This window comes from Zootoca vivipara, chromosome 16 (assembly GCF_963506605.1).
Source record: "Zootoca vivipara chromosome 16, rZooViv1.1, whole genome shotgun sequence".
NCBI classification, from domain to species: domain Eukaryota; kingdom Metazoa; phylum Chordata; class Lepidosauria; order Squamata; family Lacertidae; genus Zootoca; species Zootoca vivipara.
In genome coordinates, this window is record NC_083291.1 from 770,236 (window position 1) to 798,226 (window position 27,991).

General features: G+C 47.0%; 1 protein-coding gene across 4 annotated transcripts in view; it reads right to left on the bottom strand.

The window, feature by feature from the left end:
• Positions 1-27,991, bottom strand: part of SMARCA2 (SWI/SNF related, matrix associated, actin dependent regulator of chromatin, subfamily a, member 2) — a 129,283-nt gene that overhangs the window by 79,930 nt on the left and 21,362 nt on the right. For all 4 annotated transcript variants that reach the window (XM_060268717.1, XM_060268719.1, XM_060268718.1 and 1 more), the window contains 8 exons: positions 27,510-27,833; positions 26,257-26,358; positions 25,304-25,553; positions 21,841-21,967; positions 18,886-19,059; positions 14,854-15,027; positions 5,247-5,417; positions 2,814-2,867 (listed from right to left, as the gene is read on the bottom strand). In XM_060268717.1, the coding sequence (XP_060124700.1) occupies positions 2,814-2,867; positions 5,247-5,417; positions 14,854-15,027; positions 18,886-19,059; positions 21,841-21,967; positions 25,304-25,553; positions 26,257-26,358; positions 27,510-27,833 (1,376 nt within the window). The remainder of the gene's footprint in view (positions 1-2,813; positions 2,868-5,246; positions 5,418-14,853; positions 15,028-18,885; positions 19,060-21,840; positions 21,968-25,303; positions 25,554-26,256; positions 26,359-27,509; positions 27,834-27,991) is intronic.

Sequence of the window (27,991 nt, forward strand, 5' to 3'; positions counted from 1 at the left end):
AAAGGGAAAAAACTGGGTGTACATTTCCAAAATAGAAGATAAAAAAACAATTAAAATAAAACCTACAGGCAGCAACCGTGTTTTGCGTTGTGTGGGCCTCGCCTGCTCCCTCAAATATCCCTGGTTTGCTCCTTTCTATATATAGGGTGCCTCCATTCTGCATGGACTGGTTGCAGGGCAACATGTGCAAATGGCTTGAGATACCTATGAGGTCCATCAATGACCATATAGCATATATTCAACACTAAAAAACAGCAACCATTTGTTGCTGACAAAGGACAGCTGGACATAGAAAGGGCCCCATTACCTTCAGGAGCTCAGGGTCTCATCCAACCTAAATCCGGCCCTGGTCCCATCAGAGTGATATACAGCCGTACCTTGGTTTTCAAACAGCTTAGTTCCTGGACGTTTTGGCTCCCAAATGCCGCAAACCCGGAAGTGAGTGTTCCAGTTTGCGAGCCAGACGTCCAACACAACTTCCACAGCTTCCGATTGGAAGCCACACTTTCGTTTCCAAACATTTTGGAAGTCGAACGGACTCCCGGAACAGATTCCGTTCGACTTCCACTGTAGTTGGAAGGGACTTTAGGCGCAGTTCTCCCTACCCAAAGCCTGGCTCTTCCACCCAACTCCCACAATTTGGGTCACAACGAGACTGAAGCTGAGAGCAAATAGGCAGCACAGAGCGCATCGTTCTGCAATGCTAAGCTACGCACCGGCCAAGTTCACATGTCACATTGAATCAGATTTTTAAAGCGCGTATAGTTTAATATGAACAAACAGCGTCCTGGAGCATGTCGCTCAAAAAAATATGGCAATGATCTTCGTCCACTTCTGCCACAGCATGAATAAAGCAAGCTAGTATCTTGCTCATTTTGTTTCCTCCAAAGTGTGAGCAGAACAAACCTTGGTTGCAGCTCAGAGCCTGACTCTGGCTTGTTACGTCTGCAGCACAGAGGTTGGGAGGAGAGGACCGCCACGAAAACAGTGTCTGAGCTGTGTTCCCCACAACATACTGCTCTTTCCCATTAAACCATGGTTTGTTTGAAACTAGGTATGGCTTAATGCGATGTGCAAACAAGAACACAGAGATTTCTTTTACAAAAAAAAAACCCTACAAAGTTTAGTCTCAGTGCAAATTATTACTTGACGTCAAATATGCTTGACAATTAGCATCGAACCAAACTATTCACAGGCAGTTTATGAATATAAGCACCATTAAAGACATTGGAAGAAATATGGTGTGGTGCCAAAACATTAAGCATTCATCAGCTTCTCCAAATGGATCATTTTAATTTCTGCTCCCTTCTTACTATTTGTAAAGAAAATTATTATAAATATGACGGATTTTAAGGCTGCAATCTTACAGATTAGTGTGAATAGATCCGAATATCCGAATAGATATTATATGACTGCACTGTCAGTATTTTTCTTTCTTAATGACTTGGATACGAGGTTTTAGATTAGAAATCTAATGCCTTATGCCTCCCCTATTCCCTTTACCGTAACAAAAAATAATAGTATCTGTCACGTCTCCAGTAAAAGATACTAACAGACACGCAGACGGAAACTTCCGGAAGTCATTTATAGGGCACTGCAGCATGCTCATTAGTGAGAGAGCTCATTAACGACAAGGGCACTCATTAAAAACTTCAATTAGAAGTGTTGGGCAGTGTCTTCCATTAAACCAATTTGCTACATATCTTTCTGCATGCCAGAAAACACAGCAAACTTCAAATCCACTGATGTCTGTTTGCTTGATTAGCTAGGGTACTTAAGGGGGTACAAGCTAAAATAAATTCACATAACAAAACAAAAATATCGTACAACTGACGATATTTATAATGTCTGGGCGAGTAACGTTTGTGGGCTTATGGACAAGGCTGATTTAAAAACATAAATAGATCCTGAGAACAGAACTCTGATCACAGAACATACCTGCAGATGAAAAGGTTTGCACCCCCCAAATAAAAGTTTGGGGAGATCTCTTGGAACAGCATGAGAAGAATCACCCCCACCCGCCCATTTCTGTCAGCAGGAGTTTCCATTCGATCAAAGGGCAACTTGGAATCAAAGCCACAAGAGGTACGGAAAGTGGCAACACAAGAACAGGGCCTTTTCCATAGTGGCCCCCCCCACTTGTGAAATTGCTCTCCCCAGGGAGGTCCAGCTGGTACCTTCACTGTACACCTTCAGACGCCAGGCGAAAAAGGGGTCCTCTTTAACCAGGCCTTGGGCTGACTGACATCGAATGCTCCTTTAAAATGTGGGGGTTGGGGGGGGGAGGTATTGGATTGCTCATGTTTTTGTTTTTATTATGCGTTTTGTGTTTTATCCTGTGGTTTTATCCTGCGAACCGCCCTAAGACCTGCAGGTACAGGGCAGTATACAAATTTAAATTAATTAATAATAGTAGTAATAATAAAAATAATAATAAATAACCTGTAAGTCACCTTGCTGCTCTTGTTCAAAAGCCTTAAATCCTTGTTTATTTGCAAAGACCAGGCATCCCCAAACTGCGGCCCTCCAGATGTTTTGGCCTACAACTCCCATGATCCCTAGCTAACAGGACCAGTGGTCGGGGAAGATGGGAATTGTAGTCCAAAACATCTGGAGGGCCAAAGTTTGGGGATGCCTGGGTCAGACTGAGGTGGTTTTCACGGGCAAAGCATGCTAAGTGAAAGAGCCCCACCTCTGTGTCTTGGCCCTGCTCTTTTCTCTCTCAAGTCCCCTTGCACACTGGTGAGCAATTGCGGCATTTTGCTTATCACAAACCGAGGGCAACATCTTGAAACGCCTTCTGGACTTCTTACCTCTCCATCCGGACCAAGTCCGGATCCCATGCCTTCTGTACTGTCTTCTGCTTTCTGAAACCAAAGCACACCGGCAAGAAGTTACATCTCAGCTAAGAAAACCGGGATACAGGTTGCAGGTCACACTCCGTGAAAATGGGCTAAAATAATACTGCGTGCATTTCACTGTTCCACTGGGGAGTGCAGAAAGCTTCAGGGAAAAGGGAAGCCTCATAAATCCCAAACTTCCAATTGAATTATTGCGACAATCTGTAGCCTTCAAAGTGCATTCTGTACGTGGCCCTTTCCTTAAAGCAGCAGGGGGACGCTCTCTCTGACTCGCATTAGGAATGGAAAAAAAGCCATTTTTAAAGAGATGGTCTCTTCTTAACTGCCAGGTATAAAATAAGATGCAAAGAGACGGAGCTCTTGTTTCCCCTCCTTTCCCACTTTCCCTTCCTCTCGCTCTGCTTAGCGACGAGTAATTATATAATCCATTACCCAAAAGCAGTTTGAATTTATTGTTTGTAAAGACAGTAGATCAGAATCAGGCAACAACAAAAACTGCGTCCCATGGGAAAACGATGAACATTGCTCTCTCCCTCTCTCTCTCTCTCTCTCTCTCTCTCTCTGACACACACATGCAGTGAGAACTGCAAGTTAAGACAGAACTTCACATAAAAAGGGTATTTTGCCTTTCTACGTAAGGCAAGGGGCCAGCGTCTCTTTCCCCCCTGAGCTGAGCAAATCATACGAGACCCTGAAGACACAGGGCAAAATGATGTTAAATTCAGGACACAGAAACCTCTGCTGGGAGTTGAGAAATCCAGGTTTCTGATACAAAAGGGGCCAACTTCCCCCAAATAAAAGGACCCCAAAATGGCCAGACATGAGGGTGCTCTTTCTAACGGCACGCTCAAAACTAGGACACTTGTGAAATGAGCCATGGCCAGACTCCCAACTAAGAGGGAGACTATAAACGGAAGGGCACCGGATGTTTCATTTCCATTTAAATGGCTTTTCTCCAAGATCAGAAGCACACACAAAAATTCAATGCATTGCAGTCGCCTGGCTCAAGGTTGAATGCTGTACGAAATATTACTCTTAAGACTAAGAATATGCCTGAAATCCCCCCTAAAAATGCTCAACAACTTTGGGCCACTCTCCTCATTTTCTTTAATTTAGTCCCCCCAAATTTAGTCCCTTATACATGGAAAAATACGGTGATTTTTTGCCACATTTCTCGATGGGCACAGAGTTTGCTGCAAAAGGGCATCTAGGGCAGGATTGGCCATCACGTTCCCCCTGAGCCCCCGTTCACCTCCCCTGTACACGATCTGGGACACAGGAAGAGGAATAATGTGTTTATGATTATGGGTAATTTATCCAGGAAAGGCAATCACTTCTGTATTCACGAGCTACATATTTATGTTGGCCCTCTGCGAAGAATTTTGAAAGAGGTGCGGGAGTTCATATTCCCAATGGCTGGCTAAACCGGTAAGAACATGAGAAAGCTTGCAGGATGAGGCCCATGGCCCATCTAATCCAGCATCCTGCTCTGACGGGGGCCAAGCAGCCGGCATGATTTGAGCTCCAGAATCCCCTTTGCTCCTGGCATTACGGGATATAAACTCAAATCTATGCGATAGGTAACAGAAACCCCCGTGGCGCAAATGATCAAAGAAAAGGGCTTTTAACTGGGCACTCGGTAAAGAGACCTGGCCCAAGAAACGCTCTTCATCATGTCTGAGACTTTTAAAAGATTTTTCTGAGAGGCACTTTCGCAAAGAGGAAGGAAAGGATGGAGGGAGATATTGAAAACTCTGTGAGTGCTAACACCTAATTCCTAAGACTTTTTAATGTACGGGACAACAGCCGCTCGGATGCTACTAGCCCAGAGATGGAAAGAAGCCCCGACCAGAGAGGAATGGCAAGTTAAGCTGAAATGACAAAGCTGGATGGAAAACTCAGGAACCGAGAGGGCAAAAACTTAAAAAAAGAATGGGGGGGAAATATAACTTATTTAGGAGACCACTGTAAGCAGATGGAAACATTGGAAGGATTTGAAGCTCACTTGTAATGTAACAAATAGCAAAGTTTTTAAATGTTTGATGCTGTATTGTGTTTTTAATATTGGGTTGGAAGCCGCCCAGAGTGGCTGGAGAAACCCAGCCAGATGGGCGGTGTATAAAAAAATAAATTATTGTTATTATTATAATACTCTGGACCATATGGATTGATATAAAATATGGAATAATATGCAGTTGTAGATTTTGACACTAGGACCCATGGAGGAGATTTTTTTGGGGGGGGGAGGGAGTCTCGAGATTCAGAGAAATCTCTATATATGGATATGCATTTGGAATGTTACGAATTCCTATTTGTAAAATCAAATGAAAGTGATTACAGAAAGGAAAGGAAATTCTGCCAGTGGCAGCTGAAAGAGCTACTTGCCTTCTTTCTCTTCCTCCTCTTCTTCTTCTCCTTGGCCGCCTGAGCTTGCTTGTGCTCCCAAACCAGATTCGTCAGGTTGGCCACGTATTCGTCCGTTTGCTGCAGCAAGTAAGCCAGGCGCCGGTCCTTCTTCTGGTCAATCAGCTTGCGGTAGCCTTCCTCATCTTCAGCCTGGCAGGGCAAGGAAAGGCAAATTAAGGGACTCTGTCGCCAAGCAGCCGCTCACGGGAGACCCAAAGAAAGCGGGGGGCGCTTTCCGGGGGCTTAACAGCGCAGGGGGGGCAAGTTCCATCACTTCCAAAGCTCCAGGGGTCATTTCAGGGCTGGGGGGACAACTATTTGGCAACTGCGCCATATCAATGATCCTAGCTACATACCGCTTCCCAAACGACGTTGAGTCAAAACCTCAGATATGTTAAAACACCCAAAAACAAGCGCCTCTATTTTGTTCCCCGTTTAAAAAAATGGAGTCTCCAATGCCATACGTCCGGGATGCCTCCGTCGAAAATGGTGCCCAGGCGGAATTTCCGGAAAATGGCTAAAATGTCCAGGGAAACCTGGGTATATGGCAGCCCATATCGAGAGTGTTTTTTTGGAGATTTTTTTTAATAATAAAAAATGATTATTATTTTTTTGAGATTCTGCAGAAAAATCTCGACACCTTTTGCACCCAGATTTTTTCTACTGTGAGTTGAAGTCCTGATTTCTAGATACTAAAAGCACCAGCTGCAATAGTAGGGGGACCTATACCCTATTATTCCTTAAACAGCAATTAAATATCAGGGAAAACTTTGGAGAAACATTAAAATGATGCATTAAAATCCAAGGTGAACTGAGGTCCACACCCAAGAGAACAAACAGGAGTTACATTTGCTGAATGCAATAGCTCAACAACTTCCCCTCTCCTGACTCTGTGGGTTACAGGGAACAACGTTGAAAAATGTGGTCTCAGTCCCACCAAATTTAAACACTCTTATGTCCCGTTGGTTTTAGCAGAAAAATACATTCTTAACTGCCTTCCTCTGAAATCAGCATGATTCAGAGGATGCTGAACTTTTGATGAAATCTTGCCTCGTGCCTTTGACATGGAAATCAGTCACAGGAAATAATGGAAAGGTAATGCGGGAGGCAGTGCAAGACAGGAGTGCCTGGCGTGCTATGGTCCATGGGGTCACGAAGAGTCGGACACGACTAAACGACTAAACAACAACAATGTGTTACTGTGGTTTCAATATAACTGAAGGGTTAGAAAAAAATGGTACGGTCTTGATGCTGTGAATGCCTAACAAGGGTTGGAAGAAATTACTGTGCTGCGGTAGAAGCTTCTACAGAGAAAGTATAATTCCTTGAAAATCAACCACGATATAAAAGAACATTTGGTGTTGCTCTGAAGGTATAAGTAAAGGGGGTCAAAATATAAAAGGGGGCAAGACAATTAAAATATTGGAAACCACAAGGGAGGGTGAAAGTGGTTTGGTTCATTATATTAAAGAGAGTCCATAAATATAATAAGATGCACATAAAAGACCACAAAAGGTTTACAAATAGAAATGGCTCCCTTATTTTTGCCTTGGGTTGGCTTATGGCTCTCTCTCTCGAGAGAGAGAGACAATGGAGTCTGCCTCCGGGGGTGAAGTCAAATTGCTAAGTGACCTCCCTGGGGTGCCATGGATGCCATGGGGTGTCATGGATTTAGGTGCAGAGCATTATGGGAACTGCGAAGATTCATGGGACTTTGGTTCTTGAGAGGAAGAACGGCCTGGGAAAGTAAACTTCTGAACTCTAAAAGAGAAAGATTTCTGGTTCTTTTGATCCCGTGTAACCTTGCAGCTGTGAAATCTCCCATTCCTGTGCGATAAGAAATTAGGGAGGAAACTGCCCGGTGCCTCTGAGAACTGAAGGCGTTAATTGCCCTGTAGGTTGATTAATGGGTAAACACAAGACATCTGTGTAGCCTCTATTTGATTGACAAGACTAACGGTTGTGGGTTCTTTGATTGGATTATTCAAACCTCAACTCTAACGTAGATTGGATAATGAGCCATAAGCCCACGTGGAACACCTCAAGGGTTGTGGGGATTTAAGTCTGTTAGAGATGAGGGTCTTGGTCCTCTTTTGTCTTGCAAAATGACCCAGCAAGGTACTGCTGTCCTGCTCATCTTCAAAGAGCCTGAGAAAGACTGAGGTCTGCGTGGCTCTTGACTGCAATTTGCCGGATGGAGAGATGCAGTCCTGGATCAACCTTATTCTAAGTTTGTACTTGTAAGTTAGCTATGCTTTCTTGTTTTATCTTTGTATTCCCTTTGTTTTGAGAACTGTTGCATGTTACTTTGTTATGCTATTTTATAATAAATAGTTAAAAGAGATTTCTTGTGGATTTTGGTCCTTCCTGGTCGCACTGCTAAACCCAGTCCTAGGCTGCTTTGCCCCTACCAGGCAGAACGTGTATACTTTGTCCCGGTGGTCTTTAAGTGGACCCCCCGGGTGGTGGCAGCGATACCGGTTAAAGAAGTGTTTAAAATCCCTGTTCTAGCCATAGAGGTATAGCCAGACCCTTCCCCGGGTAGAGCAAGCAGCCCCAGTAGCCTCCGGAGGGAGAGCTGGTGGTGCTATAGGGGAAGAGGTTGAGGGTACTGAAAGGCAGAAACATGACATGTTGGCAGCGGTGTGGGATGCGACTTTGTGACCAGAAAGTGGACAAAATCCTTTGGTTATAATCCAGTTCTCAAAAAAGGGGTACAAGCGTTTTTATTTTGCTAGTGAGTTAGGACAATGGCAGCAGGCTTGCCTAGCGAGATCTTACAAGCTTCGGAGGAGTGGCAGCAGGAACGCAGCACCCACCCTTCGTATCGTTTTGCGGAACCAGATGATCGGTCTATGCCAAGGCAACCGGTTCCAGGAGTGTATTCTCCTTTAAGAGGGGCTGAGGAGTTAGCCAGAGAAGCCGAGAGGGAGCACGCGGAAGCGTTCAGGAGCCCTCGGTCTGCACATCAAAGGTGGACACAGCAGCTGGAGGAGGCGGGGCTGGGAAGCCAGGATAGGCTAAGTGTGCGCGCCTCACCGACAGCGGAGAGAGAAACGTCACCTTTGCAGCGGCAGCGGGAGGTGGAACAAGTACCAGTTGCACCGTACCCTAGACCAGTTGCCGGAGAGGTTGTGGTGAGATCCCGGGAGATGACTTCCCCACCCCCACGCAGAGTAGACTGGGCCCGTGAGGACGTCCAGGGGGATCCATACGCACAACAGAGACCAGAGCAGATGGGTCAGCGCACGAGCGGGATGCCGGCGGCCAGCCCTGAGAGATGTGGATATCAGGAACTGAGGACTCAGCTCCGGGAAGATTATCCATACGCCGAAAGAGAAGATCCAGAGTTTGAGGCGCAAGGCATTTCTGAGAGCCGGAGGGCATATGTGGCGGAAAGTGAGTATCAAACTTTGCCTAAGAGATTTATGGAAGGTGTGAGACTGAGGGAAAGACACTATGCGGGTGGGGAAACTAGAGCAGCCAGTCCCCAAGGGGTTAAACCTTTGGAAGATTCTTGGGAACTGCGGAGGCGGCCCCCCCCTGCATATGAAAGAGAGAGGATGCCCCGGGCTGAAGCTTTACGATTTGCCCAAGCAGAACTTCAGCGCAGACAAGCAAGAGGCCCCAGCTCTCTTCCTGCTCTAGAGTATTATAGTGATTGGCAAAGAGCTGCAGTGCCTAGACAGAGGGAACTGAGTCTCCAGGACATTAATCTCAAATATTTCCCGACTCACGACCCAAATATGGATGTTCTCTCCTATTTAACCCTGTTTGAGACCACGTGTGAGGAAATGGCAGTTCCATATCGGTACTATATGCCGATCCTCAGGTCCCTTGTGAAAGGACCTCTTCAAGAGCTGATGGGGACGCTCTCACGAGAGCAGATGTTCAGTTATGAAACATATAAGCAATTGGTCGAACAAAGGTTTTCGTTGGACTCTCAGCATTATCAGCAGGCGTTTAGGAAGGCCGTTAAAGTGCCGCCGCATGAGAAATTCCAGTTATTCGCGGCAAAGTTAGAACAAAACTTTGGGCTGTGGTTAGCGGCTGAGAAAGTGCAGACTTTTGAACAACTGAGGCAACTGGTGCTTTTAGAACAATTCCAGAGAAGTTTGCCATCTGAGATTGCAAGTTTGGTTGCTGATAGGCACCCTCAAAACCTGCAGGAATCGGCTAGATTGGCGGAGGAATTCCGTTCTCATCGGGCGCACATGGCTCAGAAGCCGCCGATGGGAGGGGGCGGGACCCGGACGGGCCCACCCGGGCCAGCTAGCTCAGGCATGGCTCTTAAAGCTACAGCGCAACTAAAGCCTGCCGAGTCTAAACCTGCATTTGGAAAAAGGGGAGCATCTCCAGGCAGAGGGAAGGAAAAGGTGACCCCCTCTTCGGGTCTGTGCTTCCTCTGTCACGAAAGAGGGCACATCAAAGCCCAGTGTCCAATGCAGTCAGCTAGACGTTCCCCAATTGCTACGTCAACCCCAGCGGTGCGCCAAATCGCGCAGCCGGGAGAGGATTGGGATGAGGAGATCCGGCGTGCAGGAATCCAGGAAAGAGCGGAGGAGCGTGGCCCTGAGCTGGGAAGGGGGAGAGGGATGGAACGGCCCCAGGGAGCAACCCCCACACCCCCACCGGTTGCAGCGGCCCCTCAAGCAGTGAGATCCAGCGGATCCCCAGCGCCAAGTCAACCTGAGACTTCAGCTGAATGGGCTAAGATGCATTTCATGGCTCCCATCCGGATAAATAATATCAGAGTTAGTTCCTATCGGGACACAGGTGCGGATGTTACCAGCGTATCTAAAGGCTTAGTACGCCCAGGGCAGGTGCAGCCCCAGCCTTTGAAAATCACTCCGTTTGGGACTGAGTCTATTTACCGCCCAACGGCTATTGTTGAAGTGGAGTACCAAGGCTACTCAGGAAATCAGCTAGTCATTCTACATGAGCCTCAGGATTGCCATGTTGCAGCCCTGGTGGGCAATGATCTTGCATTCCTGGCTCACAAGCATCGACAGTCTTCCAGCGACCCTGCAGCTGATCCGCCCATTGGAGCAACCTGGAAGGAGGAGGAGGAGACACCTTCTCCAGTGGGGATTTACGTGCCAATGGAGGGCGGGGATTGTTTTGCCATGGGAAGCTTGGAAACACCAAGCCTTGAGGGGGAAGAAGGGGGGCGGGATATTGTGCCTCTTTCTTCTGCAACAGCCGTTTCAGCACCATCCAGCGTGGAGAGGGGGAATTCCCCCCTCCCTTGCTCCTCGGCTGAGGAGGAACTTGAGACTGCTGAATTAGGAGACACAGCACGCCTGGTGAAGGAGCAGCAAGAAGATCCTACACTGCAGTCGTGTCGGGAAGCGGCCGGCGTCACTCCCAGGGGGGAGCGGAGGGCCCGCTTCCTCTACAAAGAAGGACTTTTGTTTAGGCAGTATTGGCCTAAAAGGGTTACAGATCGGGACTCTATTTTGCAGCTTGTGGTTCCTGAAATCAGGAGGGAAAAGGTTTTGAGTATGGCACACTCAGGAGGGCTTTCTGGGCATTTAGGGGTGCAAAAGTCTTTGGAACGCCTTACCCGATATTTTTACTGGCCCCAAGTGTACCAGAGTGTCCAACAGTATGTACGCTGTTGTGATGTATGCCAAAGGGTGGGGCACAATCGGGATAGCCCCCCTCACACCCTTCAAAGTATTCCCTTAACAGCGGGAGTCTTTGCTAAATGGGCTATAGAATTTGTAGGTCCTTTGCCTCGGACCCCCAGGGGGAAAAAATATATAGCCACGATTGTTGATTATGCGACTAGATATTGTTTTGCTGCCAGTCTTACTAATACCAGAGCCCCAGGTCTAGTACAATTTCTGTTCACTGCCTTTTGTTCCATGGGGATTCCCCAGGTTTTGATGAGTGATTTGGGACCCAATCTTTTGTCTGATGTGGTTCAACAGGTTCTGAAACTAATGGAAATACATCACCACACTTCAGTGGCGTATGAACATCGTATGAATGGATTAGTGGAGCGGGTGCAGTCCACCCTGACTTCTATGTTAAAGAAATGTGCATTGATCCATGCGTCTAGCTGGGATCAGGACTTGCCCCTGGTGGTAGCTACGTATAATGATTCCTACCAAGCAAGTCTGGGGTATGCTCCTAATCAATTGGTTTATGGGAGATTGCTGAACAGCCCTCTGTCCATGCTTAGAAAGCAGTGGGACCAGAGTGAGGATAGCCTCCAATTACCCTCTGTGGCTGAACATTTTCAGGCTTTGACCCAGACGTTGGCTGAGATTTGGGATCAAGCTAAAGCCAACCTGGAAGAAGCACGTAAAGAGTATACCCGCACACATGATGTGAAAGCTGTGGAAAAATGTTTTGAGGTGGGAGATAAGGTTCTGGTACTGAGACCCACACGTCCACATAAGTTGTCGCCTAAGTGGAGTGGTCCAGGTGTGGTTAAAGAGAGACTTAGCTCTGTAAGGTATGTGGTAGAATGTCCAGAGCTACACCCATCTCCTCGACAATATCATGCCAACTCCATGAAATTGTATTGTGAACCTGACTCCAAGAGGGTCTTGGCTATTGCTGGAGGGCATGGAGGGGAGTCTCATTTGCCTTTGGACCTGCTGCAGGAGTTTAAGCAGGCTGGCTCCCTTGAGGATATTTTAAGATCCCATACACTGAACGCCCAACAGGCTCAGGAACTATATGAAGTTTTGTTGCCCTTTGAGTCCGTTTTCAGTACAAAACCAGGTCGGACTCATTTGGCCCAACATCATTTTGAAACTGGCACTGCTGCTCCCATTGCCTCACGACCGTATCGTGTGAGTGAAGCCCATGCTCGGTGCATTGAGGCAGAGATCAAGGAAATGCTTGAATTGGGAGTTATAGTTCATAGCACCAGCGCCTGGTGTTCCCCAGTGGTGTTGGTTCCGAAAGGGGAGGGGCAGGTTAGGTTTTGTGTGGACTATAGAAAAATTAATATGGTGATGGCGCCAGACGTCTTCCCCCTGCCTAGAGTGGATACTCTAATTGAAAAACTGGGTCAGGCTAAGTTCATCTCAGTCTTTGACCTGACTAAGGGGTACTGGCAGATTCCCTTATCACCTGAGGCTTCTGAGAAATCAGCCTTTGTTACCCATATGGGTTTATATCAGTTCAAAGTCCTTCCTTTTGGACTTAAGAATGCCCCTGCTACATTTCAGCGCTTGATTAATTCTTTAATCGCAGATATGAGCGCCTACTGCTGTGCGTACCTGGATGACGTATCAATTTTTTCAAATACCTGGAAGGAGCACTTGGAGCATGTGCAGAGTGTATTTACTAGATTCAAAGAAGCCAATCTTACTGTAAAAATGGCGAAGTGTCAATTTGCCCAAGGTGAAGTGGTTTATTTGGGTTTTCAGGTTGGCTCAGGCTATATTAAAGCCCTAGAAGCAAAAGTCCAGGAGATCCAGGATTGGCCCCGACCCAAGACCAAGCGGGATGTGTTATCTTTTTTGGGAGTGGCTAATTATTATCGTAGATTTATTGTACATTTTGCCACCATTGCCGCTCCCCTGACTAATCTGTGTAAAAAGGCGTTGCCTACCAAAGTAACTTGGACGCCAGAGTGTCAGCGGGCTTTTGTGTTGTTGAAGCAAGCCCTGACCAGTAATAAGGTAATGCTAGCCCCGGACCAGCAGAAACCCTTTGTGGTCCAAACGGATGCTAGTCAGACAGGACTGGGAGCAGTCCTGTTGCAGAAAGACCCCGAGGGGGAGCTGAGACCAGTGGTTTACCTGAGTAAGAAGTTACTACCCCGTGAGCAAAATTATTCCACCGTGGAGAAAGAATGTTATGCTCTTTTATGGTCTCTCTCCCGGCTGAAAGTTTATCTTTGGGGGGTGGAGTTTCAAGTGCAGACGGATCACTCGCCTTTATGTTGGCTATCACGCATGAAAAACTCCAATCAGAAACTGTTACGGTGGAGTCTGGCTTTGCAGGATTACAATTTTACTGTGGTTCATATCCCTGGAAAGCAGAATGTTGTGGCGGATGCCCTCAGTCGCTTGTATCAGTCTGTTGAGTAACTGTTATGTTTATTATGATTCTCACAGGCTGGGTGTCCTACCTTACAGGGGTGTGCGGAAATGTGGGACGCCTTGACCCCAAATTTCCGTTAGGGAAGGGGGTGTCATGGATTTAGGTGCAGAGCATTATGGGAACTGCGAAGATTCATGGGACTTTGGTTCTTGAGAGGAAGAACGGCCTGGGAAAGTAAACTTCTGAACTCTAAAAGAGAAAGATTTCTGGTTCTTTTGATCCCGTGTAACCTTGCAGCTGTGAAATCTCCCATTCCTGTGCGATAAGAAATTAGGGAGGAAACTGCCCGGTGCCTCTGAGAACTGAAGGCGTTAATTGCCCTGTAGGTTGATTAATGGGTAAACACAAGACATCTGTGTAGCCTCTATTTGATTGACAAGACTAACGGTTGTGGGTTCTTTGATTGGATTATTCAAACCTCAACTCTAACGTAGATTGGATAATGAGCCATAAGCCCACGTGGAACACCTCAAGGGTTGTGGGGATTTAAGTCTGTTAGAGATGAGGGTCTTGGTCCTCTTTTGTCTTGCAAAATGACCCAGCAAGGTACTGCTGTCCTGCTCATCTTCAAAGAGCCTGAGAAAGACTGAGGTCTGCGTGGCTCTTGACTGCAATTTGCCGGATGGAGAGATGCAGTCCTGGATCAACCTTATTCTAAGTTTGTACTTGTAAGTTAGCTATGCTTTCTTGTTTTATCTTTGTATTCCCTTTGTTTTGAGAACTGTTGCATGTTACTTTGTTATGCTATTTTATAATAAATAGTTAAAAGAGATTTCTTGTGGATTTTGGTCCTTCCTGGTCGCACTGCTAAACCCAGTCCTAGGCTGCTTTGCCCCTACCAGGCAGAACGTGTATACTTTGTCCCGGTGGTCTTTAAGTGGACCCCCCGGGTGGTGGCAGCGATACCGGTTAAAGAAGTGTTTAAAATCCCTGTTCTAGCCATAGAGGTATAGCCAGACCCTTCCCCGGGTAGAGCAAGCAGCCCCAGTAGCCTCCGGAGGGAGAGCTGGTGGTGCTATAGGGGAAGAGGTTGAGGGTACTGAAAGGCAGAAACATGACAAAATTGCTAAGTGACCTCCCTGGGGTGCAAGCCTGGGCAGCGTGTCTGGGGGTCCGGGGCTGCCCAGATGACAAGACCCCCCTCTCAGCTGATGGAAAGCTGAGCAAGACACGGCAGGAGTTGCCAGAAGGAGGCGGACAAGGCGCCATCTTGGGGACTCCACTTTGGATTTGGGTAATAGGGTTTCCTCCGAGCCTTCTCTTCCCCCAAAGATGTCCCACAAGGCAGTGGAGGTTTAGGATCCGTTTCTTCCGTCTCCGAGATGGGCTCCCTTCCCATCTGCCCCTCCCTTCCCTCTACAGTGGGGTTTCCCAAACTTGGGTCCCCAGCTGTTTTCGGACTGCAACTCCCATCATCCTTAGGTCAGGGATGATGGGAACTGTAGTCCAAGAACAGGAAGAGACCCACGCTTGGGAAGCCCTGCCCTACAGCACCTTGAGCCAACACCGGCCTCACCATCAGCCGCCGCATTCGCTCTTTCTCAATCCTCTCCGTTTCCTTCTTCTGCTCACGCTCCGTGTTCGCGTGCCACGTGGCCACAGCTTTGGACAGCTTCTGGATTTTCCCAGCCACGGACCGATGGTACTCTTTGAAGTCCTTAGCGTGTTGCAAGATGCTGTTGAGATACTCCTGCGAAAGAAAAAAGGGGTGAAATGAACTTGGGGGGCTGACCCACAAGCAATGGTCGCAGATGCCAAGCATTCCACGTTCACCTCGCATCAAGGGTCTAAATGTATTCCCTCTTGTTGATATAGTGCTATGACTCACAGCTGGGAAGATGAGGCTGTGGCACCTCCTTCATCCTTGAGATGGGAAGGCAACTGGCAGAGGAGTCGCCCTTAAACTAAGGTCCTCCACTCCTGCTGGACCCAGCAGCCAGGCTCCTACCAGTTTCAATCATTTCTATTAGTTTGGGCTTGAATATGGGCAATGCTTTCCTGTCCAACTGTCAGTAAACAACATAAACTATGCCTTCACCAATTATTATTATTATTATTATTATTATTATTATTATTATTATTATTATTATTATTTCTACCCTGCCCATCTGGCTGGGTTCCCCCAGCCACTCTGGGTGGTTCCCAACAGAATACTAAAAATACGATAAAACATCACATTCTCGGTGGTGGCGCCTGCCCTGTGGAACGCCATCCCAACAGATGTCAAAGAGGAAAACAACTACCAGACTTTTAGAAGACATCTGAAGGCAGCCCTGTTCAGGGAGGCTTTTAATGTTTAATAGATTATTGTGCTTTATTTTTCTGTTGGAAGCCGCCCAGTGGCTGGGGAAACCCAGCCAGATGGGCGGGGTATAAATAATAAATTATAATTAATTATTATTATTATTATTATTATTATTATTATTATTATTATTATTATTATTAAAAACTTCTCTAAACAGGGCTGCCTTCATATGTCTTCTAAATGTCAGATAGCTCTTTATTTCCTTGACATCTGATGGGAGGGCGTTCCACAGGGCGGGTGCCACTACCGAGAAGGCCCTCTGCCTAGTTCCCTGTAACTTCGCTTCTTGCAGGGAGGGAACCGCCATAAGGCCCTCGGAGCTGGACCTCAGTGTCCGGGCTGAATGATGGGGGTGGAGAAGCTCCTTCATGTCTACTGGGCTGAGGCCATTGAGGGCTTTCAAGATCAGCACCAACACTTTGAATTGTGCTCGGGAACGTACAGTTAAGTGTCTGTTTTTGTTGTGAACGCCCATTGGTCTTATTTTGCATGCATTCATGTCTTAACCGAACTGTCACAAACTGTACTTTTTGTATTTCATGGCAATCTGAACCCTTGTTTACAATTGCTTTTCCTGTATGTGTGTATCGTTCTAGACATGCCTGCCCGCTTCTCTCCCTCTGGACCGATGGGGGGGGTGGTCTCCCGACCCCACGGCAGGCGGGGGGGGGAGAGAGCCTCGCCACAGGAACCCTTGCGCTGGCTCCCACTAGCGGAAAGCCGTGAGGTCCTGCAATGCGCCATCAGCCTCTGGGCTGTTTTTGCTGCTCTTGCCTCTCTGGCAGGTACATCATCCTGAAGTGGTGCATATTTAAAGCACTCGCTGAGGGCTTCCTTGCATTCAGGATTTTGCTGCTGAATAATGGAGCTATAAACAAAGTAAGGGAGGCTATTTAGAGCCAGCCCTAAATATGTCATTAGAAAGCATGTTGTTTAATAATGTGAGTGGTGTGTGCTGTGATTTTCGTCCTGTGGACTAAGGAGAAAGGTTTAATCTTCCCTTCCCAGCCAACATGCAAATAAAAGTCACTTCTGCACTGCCATTGGCCTTAGAAAGTAGCTGCTGTAATGCCATAGGGAGCATTAACTTCTTGGGGGTTGGGGGGGGGGGGGAAGCCCACCACGTCTAATTAAAAAACCAACAACCTGACATGCTCTCTAATGCAATATGGAGCATCATGTGCTCAGAGGCATAATCTCTGGGGGTTCCTAGTGGTTCTGCAGGAAGACATCAAACCTCCATAAAAATGTAACACATCTCAAAAAGCAGGAGAGGAAATCTGCATGTTGCAAGTCCTATTCATGAGAGCAAGCGGGCAATGGTCCCTGCATAAACCACTAGGTCCTAGACTGATCCCTTTTGGAACAAAACAGATCCGTGGTCATGCTTGCTCTCATTAAATCTCAGGTCTGTGGTCGATTACTGGCACCCTCTGTTTTGAAAAAGGACCAGGTAGCAATTAATTCAAAAGGCTTAAAGCAGGCACCCCAACCTGCGGCCCTCCAGATGTTTTGGCCTACAACTCCCATGATCTCTAGCTCAGTGTTTCCCAACCTTGTGCCTCCAGATGTTTTGGGACTACAACTCCCATCATCCCTAGCTAGCAAGACCAGTGGTCAGGAATGATGGGAATTGTAGTCCGAAAACAGCTGGAGGCACAAGGTTGGGAATCACTGCTCTAGCTAACAGGACCAGTGGTCAGGGATGATGGGAATTGTAGTCCAAAACATCTGCCTACCCCTGGCTTCAAGTCGTAAGAGCGATTCCTAGGCAGACCGATGTGAGCTAGGTAAACAGAAAGTCTATGTCAGCTTCTTTCTGTCCCCATGTGTTTTGGGGGAAAGTCCCAGGTTCAATGTTGGAACCATTCAACCCACTGCGCTTAGGGGCGTAAATACGTCATCCCACTGAGCAACTGCAAGATGGGGTGAGGAGCAAGGAAGCCGAGGGGCTTCTAGCCGGCTGCTCACTGCCTGAGCATCCAAGAGGAATCCTCGTGGCGGAGGGAGTCCTGGGACAGCTGCCTGCCTGCCTCCCAGTTAAGACATCCAAAAATAAAAACAAGAAGTGTAGAAAACTGAAATTTCCAAAGAGAGCAAGGACCAGAGGGAGTAGGAGGGAAGGCCTTTCGGGAAAGAGACATTCAAGCTGTCTTCCAAACAGTCTGCGGAGTGGCGCTTTTTCCTTGCCGTTGCCTCTCCTTCCGCTGTGCAAGAAACCTGGTAGCAATATCAGTTCCCAGATTAATTGCACGCCCTTGTGCAAATTAACTGAAACAAAGCATGTATTCTATCTTACTCGTAATCCTGTACTCAAAATATTGAGGTTCTACGAAAGGGAGTTATTCCAGAGCTGGAAAAGAGGTATCCTGATGGGGCTGGGATATTGCAACAGGACCTAGCCCCCCCGTCCCACATCAAAAGTGGGGAGGAAATTCAGGACAGAGCAGCAAATACAGGTACTTGATTGGCCAGGGAATTCCCCGGACGTCAGTCCCATTGAGAATTTGTGGGCTATATGCAAAAGTCGCCTCCATGCTGAGTGTAGACTATACAACTATGGAGAAGCTCATTCAGGCACTGATTCAAGTGTGGTAAAGGTAAAGGTAAAGGGACCCCTGATCACTAGGTCCAGTCTGGGGTTGCGGCGCTCATCTCGCATTATTGGCCGAGGGAGCCGGCGTATAGCTTCCAGGTCATGTGGCCAGCATGACAAAGCCGCTTCTGGCGAAGCAGAGCAGCGCATGGAAACGCCGTTTACCTTCCCGCTGTAGCGGTTCCTATTTATCTACTTGCATTTTGATGTGCTTTTGAACTGCTAGGTTGGCAGGAGCTGGGACCAAGCAACGGGAGCTCACCCTGTCACAGGGATTTGAACCGCCGACCTTCTGATCAGCAAGCCCTAGGCTCAGGGATCCAAAAATCAACAGGGACTGTTCGAAACTAGTATACTCCATGCCAAACTGTGTTCAAATGCTGCTTAAAAATAGCAGAGGTCATATCCGTTACTAATGTAGGTGTATGTGAGTTTTGTACAATAAACTACATTGTTTGCTTCAATTAATTTGAACAAGGGTGTATGTAGCAAGACAAGCAGCTGACTGTATTACAGCTCCAAACCCCCTGACCCTTGGGCTGCACTGCCTGGGGCTGATGAGAGTTGGAGTCCCGCAATATTTGGAGGGGGCGACGGCGGCTATTCCTGCAACAGACGAGCCGAACCGCCTCGGAGCATTCAGGTACCTGGTGCTTCTGCCTCCGTTTCCGCTCCTGTTCAATCTTCTGCTGCTTCTCCAATTTCTCCGTCATCCGCGCTTCCCGCAAGGTCTGGCGCTTGCTGCGCTTGTAGGCCTTCGAGTTCAGAGCGGTCTCCAGCGTCGTGTCGCGGCGCATGCAAGCCACCACCTCCTGCCTGAGCTGGGAGCCAGAAGAACAGACCTTAGCAGAAAATCATCTCCCACCAGCAAAAGGGCAGCCAGAAACTCAAAGTTTGGTTTTCCAAAGAACTGTTTCCTTCCCTTCCCTTTTTTTTTATAAAAAAAAATTATTCATACTTTTCAGATTCACACATTTCACTGATTTTACAATCACTTTGGCATTTAAAAACTTGACTTCCTTCCCCCTCTTTCTGAGGTTCCTTAAATTTATTAACTTGCTTAACTTAATTTGCTCATTTATTCATCTTCTTTAAATATATGAAATCGCAGGCTATTACAATAATCCTGACAATGTTTTTATCTGTTTACAGTTTATCTGAAAATATTCAATAAGCCCTTTCCATTCTTTTATAAAAAGTTTGTTATCTTGACTTCTTTTTTCTTCTAGTAAGTTTTGCAATTTCTGCATATTTCCTTCCCCTTCCCCTATAAGGTTTCTGTTGTTTTTTTTGTTTTTGTTTTTTTTGGTAGTACATCTAAATTTGGCTGGATTCCTCAAATGCCAGAGCACCGTTTTCTTGGTCAAGTTCACCAGTATAGTTAGAATCTGAGAAATTGTCAGACGAGTAATTAATTTTAAAAAGGAATCATTCACTCCGCTCTGGGATTTATATAGAAGATAGCAACGCACTCCGAAAAGCTTCATTGCTTTATCTTATCAAAACACTTTGCTTTCAAAGACTTTACATATGACTTTTATTCTCACTTTTTCGTTATTGCACTGCTTATGCTGTTGTCGTCATGCTGTTCTGCAAGAAGGAAAAGTCAATAGAAATGATTCTTAGAAAGAAGCGTTAGCATCTAGAATCTACCAGGATGTCGGCAGAGCACAGCAGGCAGGGAATTGATTTGGGAAGCAGAATTTCGACGAGATTCAAATCTCTTCTCGCTCATTTGATGATCTAAAGATGGAAAAGTCCCTCACCCAAAGACGAGCCTAGTTGGGGCTGGGTGGGTGTCAGATAGCAATTAAGATGAGGGAGCGCTACAGAAAGCCCAATAACAACTCGACAATGGTTAATTATTACTGATAACAATGCACACGCGGCAAATTAAACTGAATTTCCATGTACTCCCAGGGAGGCTACTAGCATAATCTCCTCAACAACACCCCCCTCCCCACCCCCTGTGCTGCTCCAGGCTATTAGTACCATTTATCCATCACCTTCTCTAATATAATAATCTTATTGAAGGTTTTCTGACATGTTAAACAGCAAAATTCAAACTCATTTGTAAGAAAACGCAAAACACTATAGAAAAGAAAGAGAGAATAAAAGAACAGAAGAGTAGCTATAAAGACATTTGTGTTGTACGCATATTCTCATTTATCCATCCACAGAATGGCAGACCCCTCTGCTCTCACCCCCCCTCCCACCACCAACTGCCCCCTTCCTGAATGCGTCGTCCTCAATTCATCCTAAAGGAATCTTAAGTTATCAATCCCCTTCTCAACCGACTCCTGGGGGCTCTCGAACTGGCACACCCACCTCTCTTTCTGAACTCCCGGCCCCAGGGAGGCACCATTGTCCATCGGGGACTGAGAAGTGCTCTTGGTGCAGATCCTGTCCTCTTCTGTGTGGGAATGTTCAGGGAGGCAGGAAAGGATATATTGTTTATTAATATCCTTCTTAACTTGCGCTAGCAAGTTCCTTTACTTAGCAGAGTTTTACCTTCCCCTTTTAAACGCACAGCAGATAACTGGCTGCAGGCTTGTGTAAGCCTCTCCCTATCAGATTCCTGGTAATTCCCCTTATATCCCTCTTAAAAGAATACACACACCACAATCCTGTGTAAAGTATATAAAAGTTTACTCACACATTCAGTTCACAGATGGATCCCTGAAGGCAGACTTAGTTACAGAGTATATACAGGTGGATCTATCCCATATGGAGGTAGCCCCTTTGTCATCTGTTGGCTGAAAGCCAACATTCCTTGTTTTCCTAGAGTGGACACGAAAGGGAATGTTTGGTCCAGCTAGTCGGAACTTCCTGTTTCCTCCTGGGCTGGGACAAACTTCCCTTAACATGTGACTAGAGGTGGGCATGACTTTACCTGCGCAGGTAACAAAACCACACAGCCCCCCTCCTCTTTTCAGCTTCCCCCATCGTAGGACCAGCAGCGTTTTAGCTAGAGATGCTCTGTTGGCTTTCAGCTAACAGAGGACAAAGGGATTATCTCCACATGTATATACTCTGTAACTAAGTACCTTCAAGGATCCATCCAGGAATGAGTGAGTAAACTTATTTTATATACTTTACACAAGATTGTGTCGTGTCTATTCTTTTAAGAGGAATAAAAGGGGAATTACCAGGAATCTGATATTGAGAAGCTTAAACAAGCTTGCAACAAGCTAACCGCTGTGCGTTTAAAAGGGAATGCAAAACTCTGCTAGGTTACTTGCTAAGAACTTGCTAGCACAAGTTAGAAAGAATATTAATAAACAATATATCCTCTCCTGCCTCCCTGAACATTCTCACATTCTGGACTACAGTGGTACCTCGGAAGTCGAACAGAATCCATTCCAGAAGTCCATTCAACTTCCAAAATGTTTGGAAACCAAGGGCCGGCTTCTGATCCAGCAGCCAATCGGAATGCACGGAACCCGTGTCCGACGTTCTGGTTCCAAAGAACGTTCGTAAACCGGAACACTCGCTTCTGGGTTTGCAGAGTTTGGGAGCCAAAATGTTTGACTCGCAAGGCATTCGGGATCCAAGGTACGATTGTACAACCCAAAAAGCTTCCTTTCAGGGAAATTTGTTACCTGGCGCTGGAAATTCAGCAGCCGGAGGGCCTTGAGCTCCACCGTGGCCTTAGTTCGCAGGTCTGGGGGCAAAGAGCCAGGCAAGTTTTCCAATTCCTGAATTCTGTGCGCGATCCGTGCCTGAAGCCTGAACAGGGAAGGACACAGGACAGGGGATTAGAAGAGAACGAGATTAATTGCCCATTGCAGGTGCATTTGACATTCTCTTGACCTTGCTAGGGCTGCAATCCCATCCTCAGTTACTTGTAAATAAATCCCACCGAACCTTGCAGGACTTTACTCTCTGCAAACACGCGTAGGATTGGGGCTACATTGTTGTTACCGCTAATGAAATGCAAGTATGTACACTCTGGAAAGACGCAGCACTTTCAAACGCTGTTATTTATATCTAAAATAATTAGACCACAAATCACTGGAGAATCACCCATTTATCTGAAAATCCTTTGAACTACACATTATGTGTCTGTTAAGCTTAAGGTAAGAAATGAACAGAGAAAATGCTCAGAAAATTTCCAAAAGGCCAAGAGTTTCCTCACACTGTTGCAGAAGACATTTGAGGCATAAGAAGGGCTCAAAACAAGAGAGAAAAGGATGGGGCAGGATTTAGATTCCGGCCAACCTGGGCTCCATTTCAAAGCAGCTTCAATTTCACCCACGGAAATTTTTTGCAATGGTTTTTCAGTCCACCTGGAAAGAAGGGGGGGGTAGCACCCCACGGTGTGAACACACAAATACACACTCTTTTCTTATTTTTTTGTCAGAAGAATGTCAGCTGCCAATCATGGCAATTTACCGGCATGCCATTCAAATACCAATAAATCCCCCCCCCCCCCTGTGTGCCATGACTTGGGCATCATTAAATCTCTTTATCGCAGCGCAAATGGGGAAGAATTAGTGCTAATGGTGTTAATAGAGGAGTTGGCAGCCCAGGGATGAAAAGTTGTTAACTAAGCACAATGTTCAGAGCGGGGTCAGTCTGGCACCAGGCGGAGGGCGGAAAGAGCCAACTCGCTCCAACATGACAGAGGACCCCCTCCCTTCTGCTTTCAGGCCAGGGAACAGAGCCAAGAGCCAGGAGGGCCTGGGGAGGGAAGCAGGACGTGGCCCAGAAACTCTAGACAAACGGGATCCCCAACTAACCGATCAAATACCAAAATAATGCTCCCTGCCTAATCCTTGGAACAGGTGAAAAAGGCTGGCCTTGCATTCAGAGGGAAATAGTGAAGGCTCTTAAGTCATTCAATCATAAGAAAGGGCCAAAGACGGAAGCAATTTCTTGAAACTGCCATTTTCAAAATGCTCAGGGGATTTCATCTAACCCTGCCCAAAATATGTTTAATTAATCTCCACCGTGCAGTTATTTGTCTTCATCCATGTGGAAAGCGAATTTCGAACTGGAGCTGAAGCAGGAGATCTTCTTGCAAAAGGGCAGCAGCCCCTGGAACCGCAAAAGGGAGCGCAGCCCCAAGCGTCACCTTGAAGGACGGTGAGGTTTTTGGGAACGGGTGCCATGCGGCAGGACTGGCGACTCTGGGGGCACAAAGAGCTTTCTGGCAGCGATACTTTTGTCAGATGATAAAAGGAATCCATCCGACATAATCCACTGTGCTCGTAATTTCAGGACAATAGCGGGCGTAATTTTTTTTATGAGCGCTGAGAGGGAAAGAAGCTTTGCACATAGCAGAGTGACATTAAATTGCACCGCACATTATTAGTTTGACAAGACTTATTCATTAAGATTAAAGCAGCACTTAATTTTTCTTCTAAGTGTTAAAAAGAGCTTTGTAAGAATTACGGCATTAATTTATCGTGCTGGCCCAGTTTCAAACAGCAAAATAAGCTGAGCTGTTCTTGACATAAATGTAAAGGTTTTAGAGAGATTTTTCAAAAGATAAAAGTTTCACTATAGTCTTTGTTGGTCAAAGGATGGTATAATCTCATTTTGGAGCCATCTCTTGTTCTGCAGAATGAATTCAAGAGAGATGTTAAGTATAGCCATACTATGACGAATATCAGCAAAACTCCTTTCAGGCTGGGCTGCAACTTTTCAGAGAAGGCTTTAAGGACAGAAGGCAGAATCCACCGTCAATGGCACTTCACTGACCCTTCTTCTTCTACTTCTTCTTCATTTGTACCACCCCCCCCCTTCATCCGTAGATCTCAGGACGGTTCACAATTGAAAGCATTAGCACAAAACATTCTCAAGCCAGCTTCCAGAGTTAGCTTCTGCCTTCGCTCAAAGCACGCAGGTTTCTCTTAAGTAGCCGCAGAGAAGGTGGTGATGTAAGATCGATGAAATCCCAAATAATCCTGGGAGCCAAGGAACATGTGCTGCAGCAGCATAATCCTGCGTATGTTTCATCAGCGGTACAATCTGTTAAATCCAGTGGGACTTACTCCAAGGTAAGATGGTATAGGATCGTAACCTCAAACTCTCTAGCTGCTGCATCCCATCATTTCTGACCGAAACAAATGAGATACAGTGGAACCTCGGTTTATGAACACCTCGGTTTATGAATTTTCGGTTTACGAACGCCGCGGACCCATCTGGAACGGATTAATTCACTTTCCATTACTTTTAATGGGAAAGTTCGCTTCAGTTTATGAACGCTTCAGTTTATGAACAGACTTCCGGAACCAATTACACCCATGCTTCAGTTTATGAACGCTTCAGTTTAAGTACCCCGCGGACCCGTCTGGAACGGATTAATCCACTTTCCATTACTTTCAATGGGAAAGTTCGCTTCAGTTTATGAACATTTCAGTTTAAGTACTCCGCGGACTGTCTGGAACAGATTAATCCACTTTCCATTACTTTCAATGGGAAAGTTCGCTTCAGTTTATGAACGCTTCAGTTTATGAACAGACTTCCGGAACCAATTATGTTCATAAACCGAGGTACCACTGTACTTGAACCAAACCTGGCGCTGGGGGTGCAGTTCAAGAGGGAAATTTGCATCAACTGGAACCACCACCACCCTCAAGAATCTTCCAGAAGTCAACACAAGTTCCTTCAGAGTTTTCCCTCTGTCCACTGGGTGCAGGAGAAATTCTGTCAAATGGTTCTGCAGAGGTGAAAAAAACACCTTCTACAAGAGTGGTGGCGTCTCCTTCTTTGGAGGTCTTTAAGCAGAGGCTTGACAGGCATATGTCAAGAATGCTTTGATGGTGTTTCCTGCTCGGCAGGGGGTTGGACTGGATGGCCCTTGTGGTCTCTTCCAACTCTAGGATTCTATGACTCTCAACAAATACACAAGCATCAACATCCTTTCCCTCATGTCAGCGGATGCCTCCTTGGGCGACACCACACAATTTCCGGGAGGAGTCGCCACCCTTTCCCCAAAGTTACACACCATGAGCGTTACGTTGTTTTCATACCAAAAGATCATTGCAAAACTATCTTTTAGAAAACTAAATCACAAATAGTACCGAAACCCCTTCCGCCTCTCCTCTTGGTCCTTACCTATATTCCCGTTCTTGGAGGATTTCCACAGGATCCAGCCCTTGGGGCTTCTGGATGGGGCTGATGCGGTTCTGCTTCTGCTGCAGCTGGACAATGGGCGAAGGCTGGCCGGCTGAGGGCGGAGGAACCGAAGGGCCTGGCATGACGGGCGCCGGCTGGGCAGGCGCAGGCGCAGGAGAAGGTCTTCCGCTGGGGGATGGGACAGGGAGCTTCTGAGGGGTGCTGGGAACATTCATCTCTGGCCCTTGTCCTGGAAAATAAGCCGGCACCGATATTCATAAACCTGGACCAGAAGGAGCTAAACAAAAGGTTATATATCCTTTTGGATAAGGTCAACATAATATGATCAAGGACATTTCAGCAGCAAGATACAAGCGCTAAAGAGAAGGAATGAAATACAGTCGTACCTTGGATCTCAAACGTTTTGGCTCCCAAACAAATCAGCTCCCGAACAATTGAAACCCAGAAGTGGTTTCAATCGTTTTCAAACTTTCTTTTGGAAGCCGAATGTCTGGCGGGGCTTCCGATTAGCTGCAGGAGCTTCCTGCACCCAATCAGACGCTGCGCTTCGGTTTCTGAACATTTTGGAAGTTGAACGGACTTCCAGAACGGATTCCGTTCAACTTCCAAGGTACGACTGTATGGATCAATGGTCTCGTTAGATTGTAATATGCATGTTAAATGGCTTGTTTTAGGGGTTGTTCTTAAAAGTCTGGAATGGATTAATCCGTTTTGCATGACTTTCTATGGGAAAGAAGCGCCTTGGTTTTGGAAGGGACTTCCGGAATGGATTAAGTTTGAGAACCAAGGTACCGCTATATAGCAAAGGAGTTGTTTGTTGTTGTTTTTTTTAAAGAAAAGGACTAACCCAACATGATTCTTTTTCTCAACTCTCAGTTACGTCAATGGTTTGGGTATAAAAGAGCTGCCAACATCTTTCTTTCTTTCTTTACCTTCTGGCCAGGTTTTGGGGGCCATGGCAGCCGTGTGCGCTGGCATTCCTGAGGCAGCTCCTGGTCCAGCTGGGAGGGGGGCGCCGGCGTGGGCTGCAAAAACTGCAAAAAGATGATTTTCCTTCCGTCAGAATGGGCCACACCAAAACAGGTTCCAATAGCTTTTGTACCTTGTGAATTCTGTCGCAAACAGGCGCCCAGAGTTCCAACCCCACCTCCTATCTTCACAGAGGGGTTGCTGCTTCCGCCTCCCCCTTGCGCCTGCGTGAGACACACAGGGCTGCATCAAAGGAGCTTATCCGGGTACTGCGGGCAAGGAGAGGTCTGTGCACACCTCCCGCCCCCAGGCAGCCCTTCATCTCCATGCTTCACATGTGACTCCCAAGCCACAAACGGAAGGAGTGCATTTCCCACTGAGGCAAGCTGGGAGGAGGTGCGCACAGGTACCCCCCCCCTTCCCAAATTATCTGTCATGCCATGGGGGCTCATGCGCGGAGGCCGACGGAGGGAAGAAGCAGGGCTCTGCTCCGCCCCACAGGAATTCCTGCGGCAAGCGCATATGCTCTTGCTCCTAAATATTTGCAAATAAACCAATAAGCGAGGCTGCATTTCTTCCCCTAAGCACAGCGCAGGTACACACCCTTGTGCAAATTAATTGAAACAAAGCATGTTCTCTGTGCTGCATCGATCAGCCTGTCAAGCACCCACAAAAGAAGATGCTTTGGGGGTGCTTCAGTTATTATGGTGTCGGAAGCCCGCAGAAAATAGAAGGAATGGTGCGCTCGCCACAATATATTGAGGTTCTACGAAAGAGAGTTATTCCAGAGCTAGAAAAGAGGTATCCTGATGGTGCTGGGATATTGCAGCAGGACCTAGCCCCCTGTCCCACATCAAAAGTGGGGAAGAAATTCAGGACAGAGCAAAAACTTGGTTGGCCAGGGAATTCCACGGATGTAAACCCCATTGAGAATTTGTGGGCTATATGCAAAAGTTGCCTTCGTGCTGTAGACTGTACGACTATGGCTCATTCAGGCGCCGATTCAAGGGTGGTACAGGGATCCGAAAATCAACAGGGACTGTTCAAAACTAGTAGACTCCATGCCAAACCGTGTTCAAATGCTGCTTAAAAATAGCAGAGGTCATATCCGTTACTTATGTACGCGTATGCGAGTTTTGTGCAATAAACTACTGCGCTAAATTCAATTCATTTGCACAAGGGTGTAGAGGAAGCCGACCGAGCCCGGCTATTTTACCGGTTGGCTTGTAAAGGGTCTGTTGCTGCTGAATCCCGGGCAGAGTCCGTTTCCCCTGGACGGCCAGCTGGAGGTTTTCGGGCAGTGGCTGCCCCCTGGCCAGCATCTTGTACGCCAGAATCTGCGCCCGGAGCTGGTGCAGCTGAACCGGACTGAAGGGCGAAGGTCCCCGGCCGGGCTGGCTCATAGCTTGTGGGTCTCCTGGCATCGTGGGTCCCGGCTGGCTTGGCGGCATTTGGGGCGGGGTGGGGCCCCCTCCGGACATGGGGCTGGAAACATGCTCGGGGGCTGGTCCCAAAGGCGACGGGTGGGGAGACATGTAGCCTGGAAGAAGCAAAAGAGAAATGAGTGCCGTCATTTCCTGAAAAATGTAAGTGGCTTTCCTTGCGGCAGAGATTGGCTCAGCTGCTTAGGAAACAAGGATCGCGCTGGGAGGGGGGGGGGCAATAAGCAAAAGAGTAACTTGCCACTCACGGAAACAT